This window comes from Epargyreus clarus, unplaced genomic scaffold (assembly GCF_041222505.1).
Source record: "Epargyreus clarus isolate Ecla_fem2 unplaced genomic scaffold, WU_Ecla_fem_2.2 ptg000010l, whole genome shotgun sequence".
NCBI classification, from domain to species: domain Eukaryota; kingdom Metazoa; phylum Arthropoda; class Insecta; order Lepidoptera; family Hesperiidae; genus Epargyreus; species Epargyreus clarus.
Genome location: NW_027332218.1, coordinates 4,401,173 through 4,412,395, shown reverse-complemented (window position 1 = coordinate 4,412,395; position 11,223 = coordinate 4,401,173). Strand labels below are relative to the sequence as shown.

General features: G+C 33.1%; 1 protein-coding gene and 1 long non-coding RNA gene across 2 annotated transcripts; both read right to left on the bottom strand.

Moving 5' to 3' along the window:
• Nucleotides 1-486: 486 nt before the first annotated feature.
• Nucleotides 487-11,018, bottom strand: LOC140745353 (nischarin). Its single transcript, XM_073077138.1, has 4 exons — nt 10,421-11,018; nt 8,418-8,664; nt 6,235-6,353; nt 487-1,492 (listed from the first exon to the last, which is right to left on the bottom strand). The coding sequence occupies exons 1-4, from the start codon at nt 10,859-10,861 to the stop codon at nt 905-907; spliced, it is 1,395 nt and encodes a 464-aa protein (XP_072933239.1). The 5' UTR covers nt 10,862-11,018; the 3' UTR covers nt 487-904.
• On the bottom strand, nt 3,022-5,418 carry LOC140745354 (uncharacterized). Its single transcript, XR_012102656.1, has 3 exons — nt 4,593-5,418; nt 4,253-4,381; nt 3,022-4,041 (listed from the first exon to the last, which is right to left on the bottom strand). It is a non-coding gene; the product is annotated as an uncharacterized LOC140745354 (long non-coding RNA).
• Nucleotides 11,019-11,223: the final 205 nt, after the last annotated feature.

Sequence of the window (11,223 nt, the reverse complement as noted above, 5' to 3'; positions counted from 1 at the left end):
TATGTTTAAAAGTACAAGATTTTTTTCGTTTGTACATTCCATAGACCATTTAAATTTGTTTTTAGATAATTTTAATTAATTAAATTTGTAATTTTAGATCAATAATCATTTATCTACACTAATATTATAAAGAGGAAAACTGTTTGTTTGGTTGTTGTTGAATAGGCTCAAAAACTACTGGACCGATTTTAAAAAATCTTTCACCATTCGAAATCTACATTATCCACGAGTAATAGGGTACATTTTATATGAAATATATTTGATAAATAGATTTTGAGGCGGTACAAAGTTTGCCGGGTCAGCTAGTAAAACACAATTTTTTAAAAAAATTAAGTAAATGGATTTTATAATGAAACAACATATACAACATTAAAAATTTAATCGTTAATGCATTGTAAAATAAATTAATTTACAATCACAATAATAATACTTATAGACTGAATACTACGTCCCGATAACGAAAAAGATCTAACGCCCTTTATAAAGATCTAACGCTCTTTATAATCAATCTTGATCAATTTTCGCCAATCAAAATTCGTAATTAGGCAAGTTTTAAGGCCATAATTGTCAAATTTCGAAATCTGATAAGCAAACATTGGTTAAGTTTTATGATATAAGTAACAGGCGTTAAATAGAGTGAATGGGACTCACTTAAGTTATTGGTCAATAGTTAACATTTTCATTTTATGTCATACATACATCACAAAGAAAATCCTTACAGCTAAAGCTTATTATGTCCAATATCACAATAAGTGTCAATACGACGTACAAATATACATAAAGACACTATCAATTCCACACCCAGTGAGGATAAGATTATTTACAAAAAAAATATTACATTAAAATAATTACATCGAAGTTATTCGTTAAGTCAACGGAATGTTAGAAATTAAAGCTAAAAACATCAACTCCTAAAACTGTGACTGGTATTGTTATTTTGCAGGAAACTCGGCGTTTTCCCCTCCTTCACTACTCTTAAAGCTTGTAGCACTCTCGCGGTGTCCAATTCCTTTTCAGAGGCCTTTTCGTTGTCCAAACATAACTCCGACATCCGCGCGTTGAATTGTTCGATGACCTTCACCCTGTAATCTATCGACGAGGCGACAGGGTTCGCTGTCAACCAGAGATACTCTAAACAGGGTAACTTGCATATATGCTGGACCTCCTCCACATCTGTTATGAGATTGCAACTCAGATCTAAGCTTTCTAGAGAGTATAATCGCGCGAAGCCTTGTAAAGAAACCACTTTATTCTGTGAGAGGTCGATTTTAACAATATTCCCGATTTTCGCATGCCAATTCTCGCATAGACCGAAACTGTTCATAGATAGATTTAGTATTCGCAGCTCGTGGAGGCAGGAGATATCGCACAGTTCGCTCAATTTATTCGAAGATAGAGACAGGTGTTGTAATTTTGGAACAAGTTTTATTGCCCAATCGATATTCTTTATGTTATTGCTCGCGAAGTTTATCATTGTTAATTTCTTCCATGTCTGAAAACAAAATGTTGAACAAAAGTTTTAATATTTGTAGTTAAATACATATTTTTCCGCATCCAAATTAGCTTACGACGATTATTTTCCCCGATAAATTTAATTCACAATGTTATTCCGCAAAATGTTGTTTTATCCTGTAATACATAATTACAATAATGACGACCCGCGTGGCGGAGCGGTCACCATGCCGGTCTGACGCGCAGAGGGTCCCGGGTTCGATCCCCGGCCAGACAGACTTCTAAATGATGAATTTAGATTTCTGTTTCTGGGTCTGGGTGTTTGTGTATTTGTATCTGTGTGTGTCCATAGCACCCACGATACAGGGAATCCTAGTGTGGGGCTGTGAGTGTAGAAAGAGTTATTACAGTCCAAAGTTATTATATGTAATGATTATAGACAGAAATATAACATTATAACTACTCATTACATTTTACTAAAAAATATAACTAACATTTTTTTATAAATAACAATTCTATTTGCTAAAAATTATATACATACAAAAAGAACTTTAATTAGTTTTAGTTCCATAGAATTAGAACTTATAAGTCCATGGTTTGTTAAAAATAATATTATTAACTCTGATGACATAAGAACCACAATAAACATTTTCAAAGCGCGTTGTTTTCACGCTTGACATTTGAATGCCTGATAACTCATATAATAGCTCGGTAGTGATAACCATATTATTATAATACGAGCATGTGTAACCCAATGGTATAACCTAGTTAGAGCTGATAAAATGATCTGACTCAACAGCACGATTATGTTTCACCCACTTAGATTATGTGGAAATGTTATTATTTTTTTAAATCCCGATGGATAACATGGTACAAATCTGTCCCATTTCAGACATCATCCCAGTTTTTTTAATATTAAAGATAACGTAACTATAGTTAGTAAAAAGTCGAAAATACATATGTCATACATATAGAAAATACATATGATGTCGGCTAACTATGCGGTGATCATCTTAGTCCTTTAGTCGTTTAGACGGCAACGCTAGGTTTTATACTCCAGCCAAATTGGAAGAAGAATGTTTACCAACAATCGTCGCTTAGCAACCGATAACGGGCATATAACAATAACCTTTTTTCATTAGCACAATTTATTAATGTATAATATTATGTAAAATAAAAGAAAATTTCCGTTATTTTCTATCCTATTCTATACCTAATGTCTGGTTTGAATTAAATATTGTGAATAAATATTTGACCTTGAGTTTAATTAGATTTCGAGAATAATCTCGCAAGATATATTTTAAATCAGCATTTAAATGCGTATTAAGTGAATTTATACAATTTTCTTAGATATTATGCTGTGTGATATTCTATTTTAATCAGAATGAATAAAATAATGTAATTTAGAGTAATGGTAGTTTAATATCCTCCATGGCAATATGTACACGCCTCGTATTTGGACTCTAAGAGAATAAATAGACTGTAAGTTAGTAAATACTCTACTCCCAGAGTAGATTGGAAAATAAAATTGAAATTGGTTTAGTAGTAACTAAAAATAAAAATAAAAACTTGGAGTTTTGTACATATTTATTTAGCTATTATTACATGTATGAACGGGTTAAAATGATTAAATTAAATAGCACAAATTACAAGTATGTAATACATCATGTAAAAATACAAATCCTTAAGGTTTTTTGGCCGCCCATTATAGATTTTGAATAAGACTCCTGAAGAAATTTCGAAGGTTAGTCCAGTTAGTACTTTTATATATAAAGAGAATGCAGATATTAGTAAACTCCAGATTGTAATTATTATAGTCTGTAAGAGTCTTGTTCAAAATTACAGACATGTTGTTATTATTCATCAAATTTACGTCAAACGGGAATTACATCAAACGGGAAAGAATACCATCATAAATAAATTATTCATCTTCTTCATCACTGGCAGAACTTGATGGACTTGTTGAACTGTCTGTCACTCGAATAATAAAATTGTCAATTACATTATCTGAAATGCCGTCAAGTTCTGCCATTTTCTTTTCCTCTTTAATTACATGATTGACACATTGTTGCCATGCCGCAGAAGTTATAGATTTAATTGCTTCACTTAATATTTTTTTTAAATCAATTATTTTAAATGTTTTGTTTTTTTCTGCGACATGGCCTTTTACTTGGCCCCATATCAACTCGATAGGATTTAATTCGCAATGGTACGGTGGTAATCTTAATACCTCAATGTTGTGCTGCTTCGCCATTGTATCGCATACAAATGCTGAGTATTTTTCCCGTTCAGGTGTTACCAAGTCGATAAGCTGTGCTTTTATCATCTCTGCTTGGAACGAGATACCTTTTTCTGTTAGCCAACTTTGTATGTCTTTTTTTAACCAATTCATAGAAGGAACTCGTTCCAAGCGTCGAGAATGATATGGGGCATTGTCCATTACAATTATGGAGTTTGGTTCTAATTTTTCCAGAGTTCTAGAGAACCACTCTTAAAACACCTTCGAGTTCATCTCTCTATGATAGTCGCCTTCACCTTTTTTACTTTCGAAAATTAAGTCTGCATTTTCCACAAATCCATCCTCGTTACCTATAAAAAAATGATAAATATTAAAATGTGAAAAGTACATGTAGCAGTCTAGTGATCATATATTGACTATATGGCATAGAAACTATACTTTTACGTTAACCTGATTAGCTATGCATGAGTTTATTTTTTTACAAAACTTTTTTCAATTCCATGATAACACACATCTAAAATTATGTGATCTTAAGCTAACAATATTAGGATGATAACATACCAATGTGTACAACTATCAAGCGCTTCCCTTTTCCCGATGGAGCTTTCAAGCCAGTTGAGAGTCCCTCCTGATAGGCTTGTCGAGCAGACTCAATGGAAAGGTCTTGCCATATTTTACTTTTTGTATGTCCTGAAACCAAATAATATATTATTGCTTTAAATTATTTTAATATAAATAATTTTATACACAGTGTGTGCCAAAGATGTGATAAAATATTGACTATGACATTTAAATTCTACTTATTAATAATAATTTATATGGTTACTGTTTAAATAAAGATCAATAAGTATACAGAAATGATTGATTCTATATAAAAAATAAGTTAAAATTGTTTATGTACCTTCGTTAACCCAAGTCTCATCCAAATAATAAATTTTGCGTCTTTGTTCTCTCATCCTTAACATTTTTTGAAGATAATAGAAGCGCCATCGCACAATTTCTTCCTTTTCAATGAGAACACTTCGTCTCGACCGTTTCAAATATTTAATCTTCAGTTTATTTAAAACTTTTTGAAAGGTAGTTCTTTTAAAGCTTGGTAAGCTGTCGTCCTCGTTCACTAAATTTAAAACTTTTTCAATTGTTGGTGGATCGTTATCAAAGAATAACATGTGCACCTTCCTACGAATTCCACTCAAGGTCATATCGTCCAATTTGTCCATTATTGTCCCCTTTTTAGGAGCTGGAGTCGGTGACGAAACTCGTTTATGAGTTCGATATTCTTTTATTATTCGGTACACAGTACTCAAATGTACGCCGGCAGTTTCTGCAGTTTTTTTTGCGACATCTTTACTGTATATAAAACTATTTGGCCACATTTCTTCGATAGTTTTATAAATGTTACATATAACTGTTTTCTCCGAGGAACTGAGTGAACACCTCGCTCGTTTCTTCTTTGGAGAAGAAAACTTCTGCAGGCCACTCGGACCCGGTTGGGAATCACTCATTATAACAAGAACAACAAAACAAACAAAACGAAACAAAAAAAAACTCAACAAAATAACAGAACAACACTATAACAGGAATATTTAACAAACAAATAACAATGGATAACAGAGATATTAACACGCACAGTACTCGTAATCGTAAGCAGCCATGTTGTAAACATCATTGTAACACGACCAAATTCGGAGAGTGCGTTTCGTTATAGCTAAGCAGTCAATGTAAACAAAATGTTTTTTTTTTGTATTTTTTGTATTTGTAACAATGAACTATTATTATAAAGTTATATTTAAAATATTATACATTAGTATAAATAAAATTATTTTCAAATAATAATTTAATCATATACTACGAAAATAGTGGATAAATTAAAATGTCAGCTTACACTTCAAAAAATATTATTTGCTACTTTAAATAAAACGAAACGCAATTGTGTTTTTTAAATAGTCGGATTATAAAGCAATTATTATGCAGCTAATTTAAAATGAAGCAGTAAAAGTGGGGTTGTAAAGAAATTTACGTACTCTTTTTTTTTGATGGACTGTTTCGATTTTTCAAAATCGTAACCAAAAGTTCTTATTACCTGGCATACGCTTATTTACAGGGTTTTCACTTACTTACTGATAAGGATATTTTATTCATCTTTGTCTATACGCAACAATATGAAAGTTGTGAGAGTACTTTGCATGTAATAAGGTATAGAAATAATGGATACAATTTAATTGTGAAGTTTTTTGTTGAATTAAAAATGAAAACAAGGATAATAGTAATTTTTACAGTACCAAAATTTTGATGACCCTAATATCGGTTTGTTTACATGAATTCTCTTCGCATCGTGGCGGAGGTATAGGTACAACCCCTGTTCGATATAGAGTTGATTACAGATGTCCATAGGCGACAGTGAAAATGACTTTTCCTGCAGTTATAACACTGCTATAGATTTTTGCATGTCAATGCTACATAGCGACCGCACGCGGGTAATCAGTAACAATATACCTACAAATAACACACTGTACATAGAAAAGGTCAATGTCAATACTAACCACCGTATCAGCTAAGCTGGAGGGGTCCTTGTGCAGCACGTCGACCAACAGGAACTCGTTTAGAGACACCACGCTCGCTATTAGGACTGACAGGCTAACGAGCGTGTCACGTAAGCTTCCTGTAATAGAACAAACATTACATATATTATTGAACAACTTGATATGATGACGTGTGACGGAATGGTCATATTTGTTTAATACACAGAGTTCCGGGTTCGATCTTGAGCCACGCAGCACCCAAACAAGTGGATATGTAGATGGACATCTATCGCTAATCCTGAAATAGGCCAGGAGTCCTATATTAGGTCGAGTATGGGCGTACATAAGAGGAAGATTAAGGGGGTTCGCAGCCACTCTTCCCCTTCGCATAGGCAGACGTACTTTCTTATTTATTTTTTTAGAATTGGTTACAGTTATGAGCGACAGTACCCGTTTATCATCAGGTGGACTGGGTGCTCATTTTCTAGTTTAATCTTTCAAAAATCCGGAATAGGTATGCATTTCTAGATTCGGAACGCATAACAGTAAGAGAAAGCATAATTATGCGTTAATGATCTAGTTTATATATTAAATGCTGCTTTTACCGTATTATTTCCTTATTAGTATGGATATGGTTCACATAAGTCACACTGCTGTTAACACATATGTTTAAAAATACTTTACTTCCTAGAAGTAGGTAATTATTGTCATTCCTAAGATTCACTTGTATGCTTTTATTATAAAATTAGAAAAAAGAGGCTACCGCAAAGATAACTCATCTTTCAATCTATTAAGCGCGACATTGATTAATACTTTTTTTGCAATTAAGCAATATTTGAAAAAGGGGTTTATTTACATAATAATTTTGGTTTTTAATAAACTAGTATATTTATTTGTTGGTTCCATTATTCGTTTGGTTAAATTATACATTTTTTATAGGTAGAATTTTAAGAGGCACTTTTGTCTGAAAGGATCTGTATTCAGTCATAATATTCAGGTCATTCATACAATCTTCCAATACATAACACAATAAATATAGTCAGTTTTAATGTAATCTAAATGGGCTGAAACGTGTTTTAAACATATTATATCAACTGTGTCAACTAATTTGTTCACATAAATCAGCCTATACTCATAAAACTGATTGTATTTATTAAATACACAGTAATCATGCCGGATGATGTCAAGCAAGACAATTTATATTACATATCGTAAATATATTTTAATTTAAAATAAAGTGCATCTTAATTTATAATGATATTTAAGGTCCGTTCATACAGACCGGCTCGGAGAGGAGAACAGATTTTTATGACATTGGAAACAGATTTTTGAATAATTGTATTAAGATATATTTTAGCATGTGCACTTTTTTTTGTCATTAACAATACTTGAACGCGCTTCGTGTGAGATAATAAGAGGAGCCGACCGGCTCTACTACCTGTGTGAAAGGACCCTTAATAGGTTTTAATTATCCCAATGACATTGTATAAATATTATACACTGATTTAGCTATGAACTGAAATTGCGGAAATAAAACTGTTGAAGCTAATTCAAGATGTTTTACCTTATCTTTAAATAAAGTATTCCTCTTTATTTAAAGATAAGGAACGAAAAATGGATGTAAAAAGTCTGAGAACCAATGCCTACTTTTTTATATGCAGTAATAGCAAACAAGCATGCAGTCCATCTGATAACACGTGGCTACAGTCACTTACGGATATATTATGCAATTAATCACAGATAAGATTAGCATCCTATCTAAGGGCAGCCACAGTCACATAGCAAGTACCTTTGAGGGAAAAAACATTGCTCAGATAAGAATGTTTTCGTGCCCTTCAAACTAGAACACAGCACCGCAGCATCTCTTAACGCTGTTGTTATACATTACAAATAGATGTGTCTGGCCTTCTACTACCTTAATACCTTTATTTTGAAGGATTCTCTGTGGTTCAGCTGTGGCACTACTACCATACCTATTTCAGCCTGGTTTGAAGAGTGTAGTAAGGAGACATACTTTACTGAGACATTCCAGCTTAGTCCATAGATTGATCTCAGATAGGAATCTAACCTGATGCCTTATCAGGAGTTCATTACAGACGTCCATTGGCAGCAGTAGCCACTTACCAACAGGTGTACTGCATGCTTGTGTGCTACCCTTATATAATAAAAAAAATATAATAATATATTTCTAAAGAATTACTTACCAACACTTTGTATACAGCTCATGGGTACGCCGAGAATCTTCAAATCCACCAAAGACTTAAAGGGTATGAGATCAAATTGTAGCTCATTTGGTACTATGTTGCTTGTACCGAGTTTCTCATAGCTGCCTTCGATGTTCAGTGACTTCACTTGAGAACAGAAGTCTAGGATGTGGCTGAAGTCGTACATTTGATCTTGCTTTTCGGTTTGTGGGCATGCCATTTTGAATCTCTCACTGATTGCATGCAGCTGTAACATATTTGAATTATTATGAGTCTTATTTGTACAATGGAATGATTTTTATTTATCAAATATGTAGCCAACACAACTATATTACACTTTTAGACTGTACAAATAGGTGTGGCGACTTCCTGCTACTATGCACTACACACTATGTACACTACTTGTTAACTGTGTTCTAGCTTTTCGACGTCAAGAGATTGGGCACCACGAGTATTCTGAACCACTCTATCGAAGTTTTCTAAACACCTTGTACATATAAAAGTTTCGAACAGAGACTATCAAAGCAAGGCCGCTCCCCTTGCATGATCACCTAGCCCGGCAGGAGATTGCCTAACAGATATCCTTACCAACTCTTTGTTTTATATTCACTTATTATGATGAAACTATAACACAAATTACTTTTTCATTATTGAAAAGGAAAACATGTATGTAGTCCACCTGATGGTATGTGTTCATTATCTCCCTTAGACATCTGTAACCAACTCAGATACGTTGGTACTCCTGAGGGTAAATACATAAGTCAAACGTGGATGTGGTGTGGATGTTCCACACACCTATACTAATACGCAAAACTATAATTTAATATTAATTTAATGAATAAAATATTTATTTCAATGTAAAATTTTGTTTTTCCTTAATCATTAGAGCGTTATCTTTAATACCAATGATATGTGATTTAATAAACAATATTTATAAAATTATCCTACGAATTTCCTTTACAATCTTAATTCTTAGTAATATGACTCATTAATAGGTTTTTATCCTTGTCTTCAATCTTATATGTTGATGCATATTACACATTTATATTTCTTTAATGTTTAATAAGAAATATAAAAATATGAAATTTAAATGTCAAATAGTTACTGCGACAGGTATTCTAACAGTCAATAGGTACAATTCATGCATTGGTATAGTCCACGCCAAACTGCTAGTCCGCTCTGAAGTTGTTGCAAGCAAGTGTAGTCATACAATTTGCTGTGGCGACATGACTCATTTCTATATTCAGAGTGGACTAGCAGTTTTACGTGGCTTATACTGCTGTGGAAAGATGTGGATAGCATAGCATATACATTTTTATTGAACAAAAATAGAATAGAATGCCAAGGTTAAGTAGTCTGCAGTAGGTACCCTTATCGCAAAGCAGCGAGGAGCATTATTTGCGAGGTGACCATCTAAGGCATCAAGAGTGGCGACACATCTGTAATTGACTTCATGTTGGGCCTTATTTTTGTTTTCGAGGAGGAAATCTTCAAGTTACCCGACCATGTGGGAGCAACGCTGGGTTATGTGGCCGTCCTCAGCACTTGGTGTAGCCCTATTCTAGTCCCGGGACTACAGGGAACTACCTGGTGGGCCTAACTTATTTCCCTCAGAGCGGTGAGACAGTAAAAGGTAGACGATGTAAATATCTCTTCTACACAAAGTTGGTTACAGATATTCATGGGAGGCATTGACCACTTATCATTAAGTGGACTGCATGTTTGTTTTCTACTTCAATCATATTGAAATCAAATAAATCTATAAATTATTGATATATATTGTGTCTTAATTGTAAAGAACAAAGAGTTTCACAGCATAGATATGCATATATTTATATAGTAGATTATTGATATGACTAACATTAGCTTGACTTGGATTTTTCTTTATTATTTATATATTGATTATCAGTAACATTATAATTTTGAGTTTATATACTCAAAATCTCAAATTTATATTATTTGTTAATTGCAAAATTCATTAATAAATGAAAGAAAATACAAACCTCCATGGGTGAAAGTGTGTGCGATTTCTCATTCTGTAGCAACTTGTCGCCTTCAAGGTACAATTTCTTAGCCAAGTCTTGTAGTAAAAAGAAAATGTCATACAAATGGAAGTCTAAAAAATGAGCAAAGATTGTCGGCATAGACAGTCGTAGGAAATTGAAGACATTCTTGAGATAGTCGCTCAGTGCTTCGCGTCGTTGTTCTACGAATTTAGGTGTTTTATTCCGTATAACTTTCTTCGGAGGTAACAAGTCTTTGGCGACCCCAAAGTCCGCTATAAGCTTGTCATTCAACTCCACAAAGTCACTATACCGATGCGAGACGTCCCATTGCACATGGCCCACTTTAACTGTTATTTTATAATAAGTTACATTGTCTTTCGAACTCGCCTCGTCCACACTCACAAAACTCTCGTTCCTGTGATTTACGAATGCTGACATGATTTCTTAACACGTACGCGATTTTATGTACAGCGATATATTCTTTGCATTGCGTGACGTAATTTACCATCGGTCACGGCGAACTAGCGAAATATGATGAGGGAAACCAGAAATATATAAAATAAAATCAAGGCAACAACTGTAATGATTTGACGTTGACAATATCATTTGACATAAAACAGATTGATTTTGACGTCTTTGATACTGCGTTTAGAAATATAACATACAGATTTAAGATCGGTATAACTAAATAAATTACGGTAAAGTTAGTTTAAAGGTAAAGTTTTACTATAACATTAATTTAAATAAATAAATAATAATATATAAACAATATAGTGGATTATAATATAATCCTAAATTCC